The 20590-nt window shown below is 39.8% G+C and overlaps 1 protein-coding gene across 1 annotated transcript in view; it reads left to right on the forward strand.

Moving 5' to 3' along the window:
• The window catches only part of HOMER2 (homer scaffold protein 2), a 65350-nt gene extending 46681 nt beyond the window's left edge, over nt 1-18669 (forward strand). The window contains exons 4-9 of the mRNA XM_032983006.2: nt 1476-1568; nt 2892-3031; nt 4588-4744; nt 7023-7133; nt 10106-10186; nt 11561-18669. Of these exons, the coding sequence (XP_032838897.2) occupies nt 1476-1568; nt 2892-3031; nt 4588-4744; nt 7023-7133; nt 10106-10186; nt 11561-11749 (771 nt within the window). The 3' untranslated portion in view covers nt 11750-18669. The remainder of the gene's footprint in view (nt 1-1475; nt 1569-2891; nt 3032-4587; nt 4745-7022; nt 7134-10105; nt 10187-11560) is intronic.
• Nucleotides 18670-20590: the final 1921 nt, after the last annotated feature.

Consider the following 20590-nt stretch of genomic DNA (forward strand, 5'->3'; position numbering starts at 1 on the left):
AGTAACTACTGCCATCCAAGAGCACATACTTTGCATATGCAATTTCAGCTGTTGTATAGAAAACAGCTGGATTTGAGAGCTCGATCTTCATTCATAAGCATCATCACAGATCATAGCCTACATCAACATTTCACTTGGCTTTGAGAATATACTCATCCATGAGATTTAAGAATGAGGTATGTATGTTTGTTGGAAATTTCCATTTGTGTGTGTTACACAAAACACAGGTGCTTCCACACATAAATCCAGATTTCTCTTAGACCAGTTGGAGAAGATTTGTTTTATCAGTCTTTATAGTCCCAGTATTTTACTGAGAGCAGGCATGCTAAATACCTGCTGTGAATATAAAAGTTAGAAGATAAGATTAGTAAGTGGATAATGATTCTTCCCATTCCCTGACTATAAAATGTGATGGTTTTTTCATGCTTTTACTTACAATTTTGTCATAAGTGTTCTGAATTTTCTGAGGGTATAATGGCAATCCTTTCATTCACAAACTGTGCAATAAAATACATCTGTGTATATTTTTACTTTAAATATGCCTTTCTTTTCTAGGATTTCAAGTTTCTCAAAACACAGGCAGGACCAAGCTGCTTTAACAGAAAGACAAAGTTAGCCATTCTTATACTAGATACATCTTAATTAAAAAAAAAAATATATATATATGTATTATGCCTTTTCTTCCATCTTTGTAATCCTCCTTTTAAAACTTCCAACACTGTGATAATACTTGTATTTCAAAAATGCCAGATTTTTCAAAAGCTTTTCAAAAATGCTTCAGAGCACATGTCCTACAGTAACTTGTAGAGATTGGGTTCGTTACTTTTCATCTTTATCTTTACTTTCCTCTGCCTCCCCCAGTTTGGTATAACCCTCTTACAGGAAGCATTCAAGCCTTTCCCTGAAGTCTTCTACCTTTATTTTTGCCAGTAATAAGAAAACTAGACCAGAAAAGCTGTTTTCTCATATGGCCCCATCGTACATTCAGTCTACCTTCTTCTCATTTTTTCTGTATTGATAATCCCTTGCTTGCATCCTGCAGATGAACTCATTTGCATGCTTTAATTTAATTGACTTGCTCTTAGGAGTAGAAGACATTGATAGTTTTTTTATCCAAACATATGTCTTTTATACTTTCAACTTTAATAGACTGTCAACACCAAGCGAAACAGAGGAGGAGGAGGGGAATAAACAAAACCAAATCAAACCAGGAGACACTAATAGCTTTGTTTTCTCCATGGGCTCTTACTGTGATCGGCCAGAGCTACAGAGATGTCCCTCTTTTAGAAACGCCCTCATTCCCTTTGAAAGAACCTCCTTGCCAAAGAATTAAAATGTTTTTTCTTGCCAAAATTTTTAAATGATCATAATTAATTGTTCACTTTTGGAGCTCTATGAACCATATGAAGACAGTAATCTGAACAGTTTAATATATGATAAATCATTTCAGTAAATGTCTTTCATGCTTTTTGCAGTTTGCAGAGAAATTCCAAGAAGTAAAAGAAGCTGCCAAACTAGCAAGAGACAGATCTCAAGAGAAAATTGAGACCTCGAGCAATCATTCCCAGGTTTGTAATTTAGCTTTAATACCTGTACGCATACAGGATAAATAATTTAAAGTTAAATTTTCTAATGGACTGTACCAGCTTCTGGTAGCAAACTTTAAGTATATAAAATGAAGATTGCTGAAGGTAATTGTTAGCTGCTGGACATTAGCATTGTCAGAGGAGTATTTTTCATCCATTCATGCTCTTTGCCTTCATTTAAATCTAATTTTTTTCAGCAGTTCTTGAGCTGTTACATAATAACAGGGAAAGCTATGCATCCTTTGACTCGTACAGTTACGCATAGTTTGGGTCACTAAAAAGTAGGTCAGTGTAGCGCTTCAGCAGACAGTAAATGAGATTCACCGAGATACTTCTTTTTGTCATCTGTCTAATCTACCTTTGTAGAGTTCAGTTTGCCAATGGAGACACTGACTTTGTGGCCGTGGTGTTTCCCTGCCTGGGTGTGACTGATGGAAAGATGGGGTGTGGGAGCAGAGGCAGGGCTGGAGTGAGTGACTGGAAGAAGCTTGTGTGGCATATTTGTACAACAGACTTTTCTAGGCAGCACACCTTGATATAGCCAAGTACCTCTGTGTGTGGGGAGATCTGGATTTCTTACAAAATGAAGAAATTGAGTGTTGTTCCAGTCTCTCTATATGTTTGACTGTAATTTCATATGCATTGCATTAGGTAATGAACCCTGTTCAGCAGATGTTCTTGGCCTGGGCTAATGTTTGGAGGAAAGTCAGATGAATTTTGATCAGAGAGGAATTCAGATGCATGAACAGAAAAAAGCTTCTGAATGCTCTTAGTCTTGTAACTAACCCCTTTTGTGGGATCCACAAATAATGATCTGAGAGGCTGACTTCGGATGCTAATTTTTGTAAAGACTTTGATTGTGGCCTCTGTGGTTCACTTTCTTTGTTCTCTGTTGGTGATCAGCACCAAGCAGTGTATGAATGGTATCTCTCTGGAGGAGCAGTATCTTCTTTTTTTAAATTTTGGTTTGGACTTTGTGTGTTTCCAGGTGCACTGTATTGTTTCATTGACTTAAACACGAGTAACCTTTAGAAAACACAAGCCGTGTCAGTTAAAATGCTTAACAAAATTTATTTGAACACTCTGAACTTCAGTTTCATGTATCATTATAATTTTTTCATTCTTTTTTAAACAGACCACCTTTGTAGCCAAGATGTAAAGACTATGTGTTTGTTACCACTGTTCTGCCAGGAGAGCCTAGGTCTCAGCAGGGTGGTGTGGGATCAAGATTACAAAGAAATCAGTGTTGTGGTGCTGCAGGAGATGCAGGAGACATGCAGTGATCATTTGTGTGTTGTGCTGCAGGAATCTGGACGTGAAACACCATCTTCCACTCGAGCATCTAGTGTGAACGGGACAGACGATGAGAAGGCATCACATGGTGGTCCTGCTGAGGCACACCTTAAGTCTGAGAATGATAAATTAAAAATTGCTCTAGCCCAAAGGTGAAGTTCCTTTAATACCTAAATTGCATTGGAACAGCATTCTGTAATTCTTTGATGGCTAATGATATTAACAGAAATTATTCAAATGTAATTGCATTAGTTTAAAATAATGCAACAGAATGGATGAATGAGCAGATTTTAGCAAGTACCTCCCGGTATCCAGTTGAGAGATATTTATGATTTAGTTTTTTCCTGATCTAGTTCATGATGAAATAAGATCTCTTTTATTCTGCTGATGCCAACTCTTATAACCACCTCTGTTTGTGAAGTTTTAGAGCTACAGAAATAACATTAAAGCTATGGGAGAGCAATTGCTACTGATAATGTGTGAAGCCAATCTCTCTTCTTCTTTGAGTGTACTACAATTACTTTGATGAAAATAGATGCGGATATTTAAAATTATGAAAGGGAACAAACTCAACCATAGAAAGTTGAAGTGAGAAATTTCACTGGGCTGTTTATAAGTTTTAGGGGGGATGTTTCTAAAGCTGTGGACAATGATCCTTGAAGTCACATTTTTTGCTATTTGCTTTGATAAATTATATGAAAATGCTGAGAAGAGTAATTTGCAGCTGTAGTGAAAACACAGGCATTAGAATATGCAAAGTTGTGACACTAAAATAAAATAATTCTCTACTGGGGTCTTGGCTTGTCTGCCTCTTGCATGTGAATATAACTGTGAATGGAAAGAACATATAACAGGATTAAGCTACTCTTAAAAAGCTATCTAAAAAATAAGGCAGCAGCGCCATAAGCAGAGTTACCCAGTGAGCAATTCTAAGGTTGCATATATTATATTTGAAGTACATCCTCTCTATTGACATTTTAATAGTGTAACCTATTTCAAATCATAATGTTTGCTCATTCCTCCTGCTGAAGACACCTCCACAGGCAAGTAGCAACTAGCATGTAGGGAGTTTCAAAGCCTTCCTTCCATTCACTCTCTAATCTTGTGCCCTACGCTGCAGCTTGAAGCTTTGGGGAATGAGTAGTTTAATTCTTCAGCATTATGTAACACTCTTATATTTAAGGCTGAGCATTAAAAAAAAATCAAATATAGATAGTGTCAACCCCCTGACATCTTCTGTTCTGAATTGTTGTCCCATCTGTAAATGTGAAGTGTTGCTTTGTGGCGCGGGTACCACATCGTCAGGCCTGCACTGCAGCGGGTGCCCAGCGAGGCGCAGCTGTGCAGCTCTGGACAAGAGCACAGACCATGCACAGTACCGGAGTAAAACCCTGTTTGCAAACAGTGGAGATCCCAGCTGCCAGCTTAACCCCACAGCCTGCCTTGACTTCTGTTCCAGGCACACAGGTCACTGTTGCTGGAGTTGATATATCCCTTTGTTTTGGCAGAGACAGTCAAATTAAGGCTTATGTTCTCATCAGGCAGGAAATGGCTAAAGGCAATTACATACGTCTGAGTATTCCTGATTTTATAACAACATATTATTGGTAAACACACCCCATGGGTGGATAAGTTTGCAGTCAGGTAAAGAATAATGATATGCAGAATTATAAAATGAAGCCACCTAATGGAACCTGTTTTTTCTCAGTTCATCCAATGTGAAGAAGTGGGAGACGGAGCTGCAGACGCTGCGGGAGAGCAACGCCCGGCTGACCACAGCGCTGCAGGAGTCCGCAGCCAGCATCGAGCACTGGAAGAAGCAGTTCTCAGCCTGCAAGGAGGAAAATGACCAGCTCAGGAGCAAGGTAGCAGAGCATCCCCACAGGAGAGCAGTCTCTTCCACCTAGCCACTCCTGCCATTGCTCTTTCTCTTAGATTTCTGCTGCTTTACCTTTGTGTGTGTTAAGAGATGCATTTTGTCTTTGAAAGGGAGCTGGACAGGGTTGTTAAGGCAGCTGCTTCCCTCTGCACACAGCAGGCAGGGAAGTTCAAAGGGCTGGGGATCAGCAGGAGGACTGGTCCTGCCGCATCATGTGAAGCTCCCTGCCTCTTGATTTGGGAGACTTGGTGTCAGCAGGGGTTGCTGGCTGGGGGTGATAAAACAGAAAGGTTTTAAAAGTGGGATTACTATTGCATATCTCTTTCAAAGCTCACTTAAATATTGCCAGATGATGAATGAGCAAAAGGTGTGGTTATGGCCTGGTTACCCACAGGAAACCAAGCTATGAACCACTCAGTATTAGAAGCAAATCCCAATGGCGGTCAGGGGAATGAAGATGTGAGTTATGTCCTCAGGCTGTGAGACAGGTCCTCCAGCACTAACACTGGGCACATCTTGTCTGGAACCTGCCAACAGGCATCGTCAAAAGCCTTTTCCTCTCTGCTACTGAGCATAATGTTTCTCAGTAGCGTAAGACCAAGGGTGAGCTGCAACTACAACAGAGAACTACTCAGAAGTTTAAATTTTTAAAGCCTCAATTTAGAGTAGTCATTGTTACTGTCCCTCAAATAATACTGTGCTATCTGTAACAGCCCCACTCGGGGTTGGCACCAACCTGGGCACAGAGGAGCCTGGTTTCCATGAGCACTGCTTGCATGGAAAAATTTCACTCTATTCATCTTAAATGTCTTTGGAAAAGCTGGATCCTTTTCCTGCTTGTTTAGATGGATCATTGGGATGTTTGGAGCAGAGATCAGATTTTATCAGTCTGGTGAGGATTTTTTTTGTTGTTGTTTAGTGTTTGCTCTCAAAGGGAAGGATTTTCATATCTTTTTATATGTCAGTAGGCTGCAAATAGTATTTCAGCATTGGAGGTGGCCTGGGTTGTCTGTCAGCACTGCAAATCCATGTGGAGCAACCTTTTCCTGAGGCAGATACTCTATCTATTCGCATGTATTTTAGGTGTGCAGAGTGAAAATTCGGAAATCAAACCAGGGCTGTATCAACTGATGTAACATTAACAAATTAATATTAGATTTGGGTTCCTATATCCAGTCTCCTTTGGATAGGGACATAGAAGTGAGAAACTGGAACAGTATGTTATAAGAAAATATCATAATTTACAGTGTAGTTTTTTACTTTTCTGTAGTGTTGCAGAGAAAAGTTGTTCTCATTAACATTAACTGATGAAACATGCCACATTTCAGTAGCTGTAGCCTAGATATGAAGAGATTATCAAAACACTGCCTTAATAAAGCTGCAAAGTCATCATACCAGTGACTAGCCAGACGGTGCAGCAATGCTGTCTGTATAATGTTCTGCCATTTTCTATACAGACAGGTTTTCTGCGCTTTTTCCCCAAGTAGGTTCCTTGCTTGGCGTTCACACTGCATCACTGCAGCGCCCTGGGAAGTTCCTTCTCCTTTATTAATTAGGTCAAATTTTTTTGCATATTGCTTTACCTTCAAATGAGGGAAGTTATAATCCCAAAGCAACACAAAGCTGAGAATTAAAGTACATACTTTAATGAGCTGGCCCACTGGCCTGTGGGAAGTGCATCTCCTGGGAGCCACGTCCGGAGCTGGCAGGAGGAGGTATGGAGGGAGTAAAGCATGTCCCTGGGTGAGAGAAGAGAGTAGCACACGTTGCTCTGAACTGGTTCTCCCCACAAAGTTTTGATGTGTCTCTTGTACTCCAGCTAGAATAACAGCAGCCCCTGAGGACACAAAGCTGGGAATGCTGGAGAGATTTCTTCTCTTTGCTGCATTAAGAAAACCCATCCCTTATAGTCCTGTGTTAGTTTCAGAGAAGTGAAGTTCAGATTTTATCCCCAGCTCTGCTTATTTTAGCAGCTCAATGTTTTGTGGATTTCTGAGTACTTACATGAGATACTGTGCAAAAGAGAATAAACACAGTCTGAGGGCTTCCCAGTGGATGTGTAAATTGGCTCTTTTTAAGGAAAGCAGCAATAATTTGGTTGCAGCGAATCAAGTGGTATGATCTAGGAAACAGATTCATGACAAATTAGAGTTGTCTGTGCTTCCCTCTGCTCAGTGGAGTAATGCCCATTTACATCAGCTGTGTTCTGCCACAGATTTTCAGAAATTTGAAAAATTTCACCTAATGTCTGACATTTCTTAAAGATTGAAGAACTGGAGGAACAATGCAATGAAATAAATAAAGAGAAGGAAAGAAATGCACAGCTGAGTAGACGTCTCCAGGAACTGGAAACAGAACTTCAGGACAAAGAGCTGGTAAGTGTCCTGAACACAGAAATAGCATGCTTTAGAGTTTGAGCGGGTCGGTCTGCTTCTCACTTGGGGTATAGAATTATGGACTGACTCACTTACAACCAGGAGCAGCCTGATGTCTCAGGGTGTTTCCTGTTTCTAGATTTTCCACAGACAGCTCCATAGCAACAGTTTGATAAGAGTTACTCAGTCTCTAGTTTCATGATGTGTTATGCGCTGTGACAGCACACTTTAATTTGGCAGTGGTTAACAAACATGATACTTCCATGTATACAACACTTTCCTCCTAATAGAAGAGCTGGAGTAATGAAACTTGTTGCCCAAAGCCAGACAGATATATGCTAAGAATATTTTTGTTTGCCAGTCCCCATGCCCTGAATTCCCGTAGACATCAGGATCATCATTCAAAATACATGATTTACAAAATAACTTGGCTTTTGGGTAACAAGTCTTGTTTCTTTTTCCAGATGGCTCATAGTCTTCAGCTTTGCTGTTTTATGGTCTCCCTCTTATCTCAGGACTAATGCCAAGAGTAAGAAATTCAGATTCATTTAGAGTACCCCAGTTTGTCATTTTTGACATACAGGGTGTTCATTTTTCTAAGGAGAATGATGTTGATGGCTTGGAGCCCCTGAACAGTGGGGAAAGTAATGGGATCTATGTTTTTTTCGTTCATTAGAGTGACCAAATGCTCTGTGCTGGCTGAAGAGAAAAAGCTGTCAGCAGGTTCAGTAAAGTTTGCTATGTGCCATTACAGCATCTCTGCTGGTGCTCTTAAAAGCAGTGCTGTTAGGGGGTTTTAAGATGGCACAAGGAGATAGTTTAGGGAGATGGATTTTGATGCACTGTTATAAATATAATATGTTTTTCAGCTCCATATTTCAAAGGAAAATGTCATGCTTTCTTCCCAACCTTTTTGTGGTAATAGCATGTATAATAATCCTTATCCTCTGCTAGCGTTTTCCTCAAGATTCATGTTTTTATGGTACCGAATGAGCCAGAAAATTGATTGACTTGCGAATTTACATGCCTATCTTGCACTTACACTGACAATATATTAACTTGTTTTCAAACTGCATGCTTACATTAGCAGGTTCTTGATTAGGTCTAAACTACCCATAAGCAATCTTTTCATGGTCTGCAATTCAAACCAGCATGAAGCCTGCCCATGGATGTTACTGTGTAAGAGGAGCTGCTACTGTCCTGTTCATGTAGGAAATTAGGAGAGAGGAATGTAAAGGCATGGTAATCAGGACAGAACAATCTAGTGAAATATTTCTATTTTTATATATATATATCATATGCCATATAGCATATATACATAGTGTATATACCATATATACATAGTGTATATACCATATATACACGTATATATGGTATATGGCATATGATATATATATTAAAATACATATAGCATATATAGTGTGTATATCTATACACAATGTATTATACTATATATAGTAAGCATACAGTATAGTAGTTATATATATGGTAAGTATATATAGTATAATATATTTCTATTTTGATATGTGAGCTCCCAGACATTACTTATGTATATCTACATATATATTCATGGGAGGTCATATCTCATAACAAAGAATAAGTTATCCTTTCTTTCCCCTATATCAGCAGCTGGAATATTGCCTGGATATAGTTACTCTTACATTTGTTAAATTCTTCAGTGCAGTTCACAAAAAATCTGTAATATTATATGATTTGTCTTCTTATATTAATGCAAACTAATGCTGTAAAAAGGGATGAAACAGTAAAAGAGAATTATTAGAGTTGTCCTGGAATTACAAACTTTCTCAAAAAAAAAAAAATTATTGATGTAACAGTGTTTTTGGCAAACCTTGGAAGAAAGCAACATTCTCTCCAGGATACACTGGATTCTTTTTAAATTTGGGTGAGTTAGGAAGTGCTGAGTATTGATATACATAGAACAAGGGAATTGGGCAGTCTTGAGGAAAGACGTTATTGTCCTATGGAAGAGCTTGACTTATGGATTCTGTTACACTTGTATTATGCTGTGAGTTCACCTGTTAGGGAAGAAATCACCTTTTGCAGCCAAGAAATCTGCCTTTCGGATATGACTGGCTTTGCTGTCCTGTGTGAGTACAGCTCAGAGAGGGTATACCCCAGCTTATTCTTGAGACTGTCACCTACATGGGCAGATTCTGGAGGAGGATCTTGCACTCTCTTCAAGTCACAGAATTTCTCTTGGACTTGTAAATGTGCTTTTCAGATGCTCTGACAATCCTTCTGCAAAATGTACAGGCTTTGTTTGAGTCTTTCTCTACCACCCACATCAGTGGTGTTCATTTGTGGTATTAATGTATTCAAGTTATCTTAATTTCCATCAGAGACATGGACTCCTATCAAGTCACGTTGTTCCTTTTATGAACTCCTTTCAGCTAGTCCTCTCAATTTGGACAGTGATGCCAGAACCGAATACAAATTTGGGGGGGAGGGAGGTTCTCAGAACTGTACAGTGGAGGAGAGCCCATTACAGCTGTGCTCTGTAATGATGCCTCTATATATGCAGCTCATAATACCATTGGCCTTTTTTTGCTGCCATATATCACTGAAAATTCACATCTAATTTGCTCTTTGCTACCATCTATAAATTGCTTGTAGCATTACAGCCCTTCAGATTTCTCTCTTTAATATATCTTTTGCATAGGTATGTGTTTTAGGTTATTTCATTCATATGATTAATGGCATTCATGCTAGAGATTGGATTACATTGTCTGTTTTAGAAATAAAATGTAAAAAAATGTAGTGAAAAAATGTATTCTGGTAGGAAATTAGCATGTGTTTTGGAATGCAGACATACTATTTTGATTATTTTGCATCCAAATACTGTGAAGAATACAATAAAATATGAAAAGCAATTTCATATTCTCAAATTTTCATTATGTTTAAAATTGAAGCTTGCGCTAATATTTTCTTTTTTTTTTTTAATGTTTTCAAAGGAACTGGAAGAGCTCCGAAAGCAGGGTGAAATTATACCACAGCTAATGTCAGAATGTGACTCTGTATCTCAACAATTACAGGTACAGTTTAGCAATTAAATTAATTTTAAAATAGTTGATACATTTACTTTCTCATAACCATATGCTTCCCTCTGTTCAGACTTCAGTGTTTGAAGGTAAAAGAACTCCAGTTTGTAAAAGCAAAAAAAGCTAATGACATGCAAAATACACTGTGCCCTTCCCAGAACAGTAGTAATTAAATAGCTTCATTTCTTTGCCTTGCTGTTTTCAGAAATTGGTTTTGCCTGGGATTGTGCCGCATCTAGCTCCTGCAGATTCCAGGCCATCCTGTATCCCACATTTCTGCTGCTCTGGGCTCGTGGAGCCGCACTGCAGCCATGTATACTGCACTCCAAGACACCAGGGAAGGCTTTTTGGGAAGAAACAGATGAGCGTAGCTACACACCACTGGGGGAAAAAGTTCACTCAAGGATGCATTTATATGCTACATCATTCCTTTGCAGCAACTCATGTCTCGGTTTGGCACGTGTGGCTCCTCTGCTGTGAGGTGCTCACTTGGTGTGGAGCTCATGGGGCTGCTGGAGCCTGGGCCCAGCCAGCAGCTGGGCTTTGGGCATCGCTTGTTGACATCTGGGCTTGTGTAAATGCAATAAATTAATACACGAGAGGAGAACAAATATAAGCAAGCTCATCAATTAAATAAAATCAAATCAATCAAATAAACCATCACTTCGATAATCTAAACAATCTAAAATCATTTAGAAGGCTGCTGAGGATGCTGAAAATGGTTAAAATATGAATTTTGTTTGATTCAGTATGGTAAAGTGTGTCATCTGTGGCTTTTGGTGAGAATGAGCGTGTGCTTATGTTCATGAGATGAAGAATAATAGGCAGAAGAGCTAATGAGAGAGGAGAAAATAAAGAACTGCAGCAAGGGAAGTGTTACGTGGCTGCCCCATTCCTTGCCTGAGTGCTCACACAAAGTGGAACTTTAAAAAAAAAAGAATCCGAAAGTGCTGAATAAAGCATTACTCCTCAGGCAGTATTTTCTAAGCTTGTTTTTCAAGGTTAAACCACCATAGATAATTCTGTGTGTAATTGGTGGCACAGTGTCTAATTCTGCAACTGTAGCAATGACAGAAATATATGCACAGTGCATGATTTAAACCCAGCTGAATGTTAAGATATCAACTGGGTGACAAAATCTCATGCAAAGCATCTTTTCCAGTTAATCTGTGTCCTTTCCTGCGTGGTCTTTCTTTCCTTTTAATCTGACTAGCACATGTCACTTGCTCTCGGAGGTGCTTGTGTTAATCAGTTTGCAGAAGTCGAAGCAAACTTTTACAGCCCAGCTGTCATTTGTTGCTTTACCCTACTAAATGCTGTTCATCCTTCTTCTCTATGATTCATCTTATTGTCTCTTTTATCTTTAAGGCTGCTGAGAAAAAGAACAAAGATCTTGAAGAGAAAGTCAGAACATTAAGGACAGAAGTTGAAGAGAGCAAACATAGGCAGACCAACCTTAAAACTGAATTAAAGAATTTTTTAGATGTACTAGACGGGAAGATAAATGAATTACATGATTTCCGACAAGGACTGTCTAAACTTGGGGTTGACAATTAGATGGCAATAGATTTTTTTGTAATCTAGGGTCTGGATGTTTGATGTTTTGTTGATCTCAAACGTGTTTTACAAAATATAACTAGAATGTTCCACTTGTTTGCATTGTTTTTGTACATAGAGGCTGAAAATTTGCTGTGGGGGTTTTTGTTTTGTTTTGTTTGTTTGTTTGTTTGTTTTCCAAACCAATCGTGCTGCTCACTGAATTCTGTTGAGATTAGAAACTTTCTATATTGCTGCTCTGGCTTCGTGCAGTTGGGAACAGGTAGAGGGTTCTGTCTCAGGAATCTGGAACTAGATCTACCTTAAAATGAATATGCAGTTAGTTGTTGCAGGGAAATTTATATCTTTCTTAAGGGCTGTTGCAACCATAGAAACAGAAAACAAGTCTTTTTCTTGTTCGGACTATCAGCACTCCTAGCAACATCCACTTTTACTCCTTGGTGGAGCAGAGAGAAGATTAGATGGAGCTCCTGCAGTTTGTAAAATGTGCCTGTGATGAGTTGCAGCCAAGTGAATCACTTCACACAGATACCAGTATCTTTATGGACCATGTCAATCAGGCCTGATTCACCAAAAAAATTCCAGTGGTTTTCGGATAACCTCCAATATAGGTTTCATGTGCTTGACTGGAACCATACAGCACAAAGTCAACAATGTAGAAATTAATTTCAGCTCTTCAAGTCATGCATCTTACCCAGTAGGTGTGGACAGCTTCTCTTGATTAGCAAGATCATCTCTCTTTGGCCTTCAATTTTTAACCCATACAGTTCTGTCATTATGTGGAGCTCTGAAAAATGCCCACCTGAGTCTTGAGACCAGATATTTATTCTAAAAAATGATATGTTGCTGGTTTATACAGAGGGAGTGTGCAACTTGATCACTGTTGATTAACTTCTGCAGTAGTGATGGAGACATTGATCTGAAAAGCAATATAAGGTTATTTGAAGTTGTTGCTCAGAAGCAAGTTTCTGCCCGGGAGACTGGAAGGGTCATGACCACATGAAATCAAAATCCTTTCCTATGTTTTCTGCATTCTCACCTCATGTGTCTTTGACAGTAGGGTAGGAAATAGTCACCAAGTTAGACTGTCCAAAAAAAAACCCCAACCTGAAAAGCAGAAATGCTTTTGTATTCTCAAACTGATTATTCAGCAGCTCTAAATATGTTTTGAGAAATGCAAGGTCATATGCTGGGCTCCAGCAAGAAGAAAATTCACATCATTCATGTCAAAATTCATAGACAGTGGCGCAAAAGGGCCAAAGAGGAGAATTCAGCCCAAGTTTTGCTCTTGCCCCTAGGACTGCCTTCAGCTTCTTTCTCTTCTTTCTCCATAACCTGGTTTGACAGTCTGTTTACATGGGATCTGAATTAATTCAGGAAAGAACTTTTGTTTATGTGACATTATTATTTCCTTAATTCAGGGGAAAGCTTGGTTAAGCACTGTGTTAGTGTATTCCAGCAGAAACTGATATAAAATGGCCTTACTTTTTTTTTTTTTATTTAGGGGCTTTTTTCTTTTCTCGACACATCTCAGTTATAGAAGTGACCTTTAGAAGAAAGATGGGTTATAGGTGAAACATGCATTGAATACTTTTTGCACACAGATATATAATCCCCATGCTGCAGATAAGTTCTGTCTCCAGTTGTCCCTTGAATTTTCATTTTATCTGTTACTGTTGCGTTGTCTTCATTGCCTGTTTTTTAGACTGGACTTCATGTATTTTTTGCTTTTACTCATTTTAAACAATGGATGTGAAGCTGGGACCTTTCATAACCATTATGACCATTTAAGTATCTTTAAAAAAAATTGCTGTAGGCTGTTGATATTTAAAAATAAAAATAAAAATCAGGTACATAGCATGTAGGCGTGTGAAAATTAGACTTTGCCAGCATGGAAGATTCAACAGTTGCATAATGTGGGGTTAGATCAGACTTCTCAAAATTGAAAATGACGTCAAAAACTGTGTGTGGCTGTACACAAGTAATCTCCAGTTTTAGTCTTTTTATTTGATAGCAAGTCAGATAGACACCATCATTAACAGGCAGTTTGTCCTGCTTCGTCTCTCTTCCCATGCTGCTTTAGAGTTCCCGAATTGCAGCCAGTCCCTGCATCAGCTGGGAACCAGTGGATAACACAGCTAAGAGCTGCAAGCAATATAGGTAGTCAGAGCCCTCCTCGTCACAGTGGTTTATTGCTTTCACACCAAAGACCTTGCTCCATCTTCTGTTTCCTTTTTCCTGTTGAGCAATCTTAGGGCTTCCTTCTTGGTTTTAATATAAAATATGAATTTTAACATGATTCTGACTAGAAGGATGCAAAAGACTCTGTGAACAAATTATTTTATTGGGGTTAATCCAGATCTTTTTTTCACTTTAGTCAGGTCTATCTCAGATCCAGTTCATTAGGAGTGTATTAAACCACTCTTAAATTACAAGAAAAGTGTTTCTATGGGATTGCATCAATTTAACAGATGGGGTTTAATGCTGGTGAATTAAACCAGTGCATAGCTCTGATGCAGGCAGTTATTTCTGGGTGCTTTGTGCCCACCAGAAGAATGATGGGGATGTCCTTAGAGAAATACCTGCCCTGTCTCTTTTAGTCTTGCCCCAGTTGTATGTTGCTGCTCTGATGTTGGGTTGTTAGCAATGCCTATACACAGCTATACGCTGTGGGAAACTCCATCCTTCAAGTATCCAAGTTCTTGCCATAATTACCTTCCTTCTCTCTTTTTCCTTCTCAACAGTAGTAAGTTGAGAGCTTCTATTTATAATCACTTAAAATTCTCCCTCAAACTCCATCTCTTTTAAACTTTCCCTCTCTTTCATTCTATTTTTTCTCCTTCAAAAGCCAAAAGCGTGCTAGGAAGAGGTGGTGCATGCTCTCAGGAGTGTTTGGACACCAGCTGCAGCTCCCGTCTCCAGCCTGGCCCCATCCCTGCACCAGGACTGGAGCCCCATGCGCCTGCTGAGCAGGGACCGGTGATGTCATACATTTCTTATTCCTTGACAATCCATGGTGGCCCAGCAATAACCCCTGCGTGCCAAACTGTGAGCCACACGCTGCTTCTCAGGGACTCGTCCCAGCATCAAAATGCCTCCTCCCTCCCAGCGAGAGCGCTGGGGTGGCCAGCCTTCCACCACCAAAACACCCACACCCCACCCTATGGATGCATTTGTATCTCCTTTTGGGTGTGTTGGGGTTTCAGCTCATCACCACGGGGACCCTGAGCCAGGGGCTGTGCTCAGCTGGCAGCCACCTGCTTAGAGACAGCCCCAAACACTGCTGGGGCCAAGAAATGCTCATCTCTGTTCAGGAGAGGGTCTGCAGAGCTTGGTTTTATTTGTTATTAAGATACAGTGGTTTTCCCATGATACCCTGGTTTTCCCATGCCATCAGCAATGAAGTAAATCATCGCTCCATTTCCGTCGAGCTCAAGCACAGGTATCTTTATACAAGGTTGTACCTCACCTTGGACAATTGTGGGTTTCCTTTCTGGACACAGGTTTCTCCCTCTAAGTGGTTGATGGCAGGATCTATCCTACCTCAGTTACATGGTCTTTTGTCAATAAAGGTCTTGTGCTTTGTACTTCCCATGCCGATACCTGCTGGCTGCTCTGCCGTGGATCCCGCCACGCTGCCCACCCTGCCTGGCTGGCCCCAGTGGCAGTGACAAGCTGGTGGCTCTGGAAAGAAAAATCTGTGCTGGCCTCTTGTGACACCGAGTTAGAGAGTGTCTTATTGCCTTCCGTGATTTCCAGTGAGCTGCTCCTTTGAGCTGGTGTTAGAGCTGCTGAATAATGGTGGGGTTGGGTTGTTTTGTTTTTTTTTTTTGGGGTGGCCAAAATGAGAAATAAACAGGTCTTCTTTATATTAGCACAAAACCCTAAAAATATTCAGTGACATAAAAATACATGGAGATAACTATTTTCAAGGGGAAAGAATCTTCCATTAGATATGCTATTTCACATTTTGGAAAATGACCTTAGCCTTATCTTTGGAATAAATTATTTCAAAGTGAAAAACTGAAACATTGTTTCACACCCCAAAATAAAATAGGTTAACCTTTTGCTTTTTTCCTGTTTGGCTGAATCTTTATTTGTTGATTTTGACTCAACTTCCAAGTAGTTTTGTTTGGCCTAAACATTCATTGTCAGCAAAATTAGTACTTTCCAGTGTTCTTCTGTCTACATCTAATTGATATCTCCTTTACTAAGTGAGCTCACTGGAAGAAATCTGTCTTTTCTGTAAGAAATTCGGTGCCACTTCTCACTTTTTATATCCTAGCATTTTTAAAAATAGTTTTACACTGGGTGCATCTGTGCCCAGAAAACAAATGTTATTTAGACAATGCCTTTTTTCTAGACAAACTATTGATTTTATTTTTATGTGAGTGAATTAGGGTGAACATTTTTTAAAGCTGCTCAATGAATTAAGGAGAGCAGGAAGAGTTTCTGCTGTTCCTCCTGCCACTGCCATTGCTTTTGAAGAACACCAGCAAAAGTATTTGTGGTGTTAAGGTGGGTGCTTGACCTGTGTTCATCCTGTTTGCTTAGTGGCTCCTCAGGCATGGGGAGCCCATTTCCCTTCTCAGGAGGGCACAGATTGTCCATAGGCTTCTGCACTCTTCTGTATACTGCTTATTTTTTTCTCCCTTATTAATTTCTTGCCACCTTTGGCTCCTTCGTAAATGAACGAAGGAAAATTCCCCATTACTGCCACTGTCTCATAGTGATGGGAGTTTCTCAGCTACAAGACCATGCTCTTTGTTAGGATCTTCTGAATAGTTATCTCTGCAAAACCCTTCAAAGCATCAATGGCTTGTAAGGAATATAGTGCTGTCTTCCTGAGCCTATGGATTAGCAAAGATAAAGCTGCTATCAGGGTGAAACGCCCCGCTCGGCTTAGTGCATGAGTGATGCTGAATCCAAAGGGAACGGGTGTAAAGGGGAATCAGCAGCAGCAGCTCATTTTGACAACCTTTTCAGCAGAAGCTTCAGTGAAAGATGTGCTCTGCCCACAAGCTGTGGATGTGCCAAAGGTCTGGGATGGCTGCACTGATCCGACAGCTCATCCACCTTTGTCCAGGCAGTTCTGGGCTTGTCAAGCCTGCAAATATCAAAAAGTCCTCCGCATATCACAGCTGTGGCAATGTGAGGGATGGAAGGCAAACGTCTGCACGCAGAGCTGAACAGCGCGAGAGCATTGCAGCAACGGCGCTGGTTTGTGGTCAGACGCTTTCAGTCAGAAACAGGAAAAGCTGTTGCTGTCCTACGTGGGTTCAGCAGTACCGGACACCTACAGAAGGGCAAGTGCAGCTTTCGGGGGGGCTGCGAGGCAGCAAGGACTCCCAGGCTGGTCTGGCAGGGTCTGGATGTGGGCATGGTTTAGCAATGGTAAGACACAGCTACCCTAAGGTAATTTTTCTTTCCATGGATCATGTTCAACAAACACCTGTGTGTCAAGCAAAGCAATATGTAGCCACAAGACGTTTAATCCAGACACACCTCCAGACAGAGTCCCAGCTGGCTGACACAGCCTGGCTGGGGATGCCGTGCCCAGACTCCTGCGCCCGGGGGAGCTTGGCAGTGCTTTTGGTTCATTATTAGAATATAAACCTGGTAGTTACATGAAGTTTGCATGTCTTAAATACCGTTCTTTGCGGTAAATTATAAGGTACCTGAAGGGAAATACAGAGTCAGGAGGTGCATGATAAATGTGACAAAGGTGCTTCCCAAACGAGGGCTTTCCTGCAGGCTGTGGGCAGAGCTGGTCCTGTTCGGAAGGGCTTGGCTTGCATCCCTGGGGGATGTTGGATGTCTAACCTGTTTGACTTTCTACTGTGTTTTGTCTTAGCTCTTATTTTTTTTAATTTTTGGTTTGTTGTTTGGTTTTTTTTTTAAAAAAAAAAACAGATAGCTTAAACATACAGTCTTCAGATGAAGGTGCCTATACCTCCAAAAATTTTATATGCATGTTTTGAAATAACTTTCTTTTTTCTTTCTGGTCATTTGGTTACCTAATAATACTGGTACATACAAGAAAGGCACTTGAGAAAAATCTGTCTGCTGTTGTATTTTTGTTTGGGTTGGTTTTGTGTTGGTTTTTTTTTGTTTGTTTTTTGTTTTTTTTGGGTTTTTTTAACACTGGTCAGCAATAATTATTTTAGCCATATACTAGCTAAAAAGACTAATAATGTAAGATTTGTGAACTAAGCTTCTAAGTCTGCAGTACATTGATTAACTTGGTTATGTGAAGAGGGAGCTATGCTCAATAAAAGAGTATTTTGCAGCATTTAGATGTTTTCATTTAATTGCCTAATAGTGATCATGAACATAATAGTCTATAAAACTCATCATGAATGACAAACAAAGCACATCATTTTTAACATGAATATATCCCTTGTAGTTGAAAGTTCTGAGAGTGTTTTAGTGTGGTCTGCTATACCAAAATATTTAGATTATTATGAGATTTTAGTACTAAAGATAAACATACACCCTGTTTTTACTGTTTCAAGTAAAGTTTAGTGAATGGCTGACAATTTGTTGATATACAACTGTGGGAAAACACTGCAGTGCTCTAAATGTATATTTTTGTTTGGGTTTATTATATTTAGTATATGTTTTAATGAAAACTGAAGTGTTTACTACAGTTGGATCATTGTACAAACATCTCTTACCTCGTCATTTTGTCTGCTGTGAAAAAGTAATTTCCTCTTCTTTTTTTTTTTTTTTTTTCAAATTGACCATAAACAGTCAATGTTAACATTTAGACTCTAGTAGCAGTAAATGCTGGGTTTTATATATATAAAAGGAAAACTTGATTTTTTTCTTTATGAACTTATTATATAACTTTGTGATTTTTATCTGATTTTATTGTAACATAAAGTCGTTTTATGTAAAAATATATAGTTTAAGTAAAATCTCTTGTCTCACTGTCTTCATTAACTTTGGAAAGTGAGCATCCTTGTGGCTGCAAATCTGAACTCAAGTTATTGCTGTCCTTTGATAAGAAGAATGTGACCTATATATATGGTATAGTGCCTTAGATAATCTCAAAAATTCTTTTTTAGGAGGTGGAGTTTTAAAATACTTGTCTTTCTCCACGTCATACAGTTAGCACATCCAGAGGGGAGTTTGGGATTGGGGCAGGTAAATACATAACTGAACTGGAAAAACAGTACCTAGAAATATTTTGGTGTGAAATTTTGGACTTCTTGCATGCTGAGGAAGCTTCATTAGGAGAAGGCTTTTTGTTGCCCTGTTTGGGGGATGCTTGGGATCGAAAACCCTCTTGTGATTCCTGTAACTGATGTAGCAGCCCCTGCTGGCAGCTAGAGCTGGTGTTTTCTCTGGAGGAACTACCTAGGATTCAGACATAACCCTCTGTGTTGAAATTAGAGATGTTTTGACACACAAACTCTCGCATCAGCATATGGTGGTCAATAAGAGCCCTCCCAGCAGAGACTGTTTCCCCAGGACCCCGCTGGTGTCCAGTGACACAGTCCACACCCAACAGCACATCCCTGGTAGGGGATAACGCTGAAGTCCATCTACAGACAGTATGTAATGATGCACTCAGCATCGTCATATTCATCATACAGAAGCAGGACTGCTGTCTTTGAACCAAACCAGGCTTCCCCAAAAGGAAATAAGAAGTTTTGAAGACTTTTAAATGACTGAGGTTCATTGTGCCTTCGTTACTCTGGGCTACAAGGCTGCAAATGTCATCTTTGGTGTGAAAAAGAAACATGTCCGCCCCTGACTTTTTGTCAGAGCTCTTCTACCAGGAGCCATCAATAGCTCTGATGAGCAATTCAGCAAATTCTGGCAGTCCCTGAAAAACCTAAGTAGCTATAAAAGCCAGTTTATAGGTGCTCTAGTAAAATGAAAGTAACGGTCTCTAATTCTTAGCAAAAAAAACATTTATCTATTTGTACTTGCATAATTATAAAGCTTAGTATACATGTGTGTACATTCCATCACCTACAGTTATCAGAAACAAGCTTCTTTGTCCGCCACTGAGCAAGCTGATGATCTCACAGTAAGCATTTCCATGTATCAGCGTTAGCACCCTTCTCCGGTCATGCATGGGGAAACATCTCGTGTCACGAGTCGTGTGGAGGTGCCTGTTCGGTACAGGCACATCTGACACTTCTGCAGGTTAATCACCTCATTAAGTCCAGGATATAATTTTAGCATCAAGAAAGTCACTGGTCTGTGTAAAAAGCTGTTCCTCATCAACTGTTTGTGACACAGGCGACCAGTGTTTCCAAAAGAAACAGCCTGGTCCAGGAGTTGTGATGAGGGATGCTGCTGGCAGGGGAATCTGCTGCTGTTTGTCTGTAATCATTTAATTTTCACCTTTGACTGGATTCCTATCAGAGAGCTCAGGACTCTCCTCAATGGGGTGTGTACTCCCGCAGTTACCCATCAAACAGCGTTTTACCTAATTGCATGATACTGAACTGTGATGTGCCACCTTGGGATCGTTGATGAAAATAAGAGCTAAAGTAAGATGAAGTTTAAGTTTAATGTTTGACACCTAAGCAGAAAAATGACTCTATAATATGTACTTGTTTGGTTAGCTTGTATTACTTCGACAGCACAGGAAAAGCTAGGCCCTAATTTCTTTCCTTTTGGAGGAAAGAAATCCACCACATCACCATGGGGGAGGCCTGTATAAAAGCAGTATAGTGGATGAGATCCCTGAGCAGGAACAGGCTTGCTCTCTCTGTAACATGTATAAGTGATGACAGGCCTGAACTTACATACAATTCAACATTATTCTGTCCCACGCACTCCAAATGCTTTTAATGTTCCACACTTTTAATTTAAAGGCAT

The sequence above is a fragment of the Tyto alba genome, unplaced genomic scaffold, assembly GCF_018691265.1.
Source record: "Tyto alba isolate M040663 unplaced genomic scaffold, T.alba_DEE_v4.0 Super-Scaffold_41, whole genome shotgun sequence".
NCBI classification, from domain to species: Eukaryota; Metazoa; Chordata; class Aves; order Strigiformes; family Tytonidae; genus Tyto; species Tyto alba.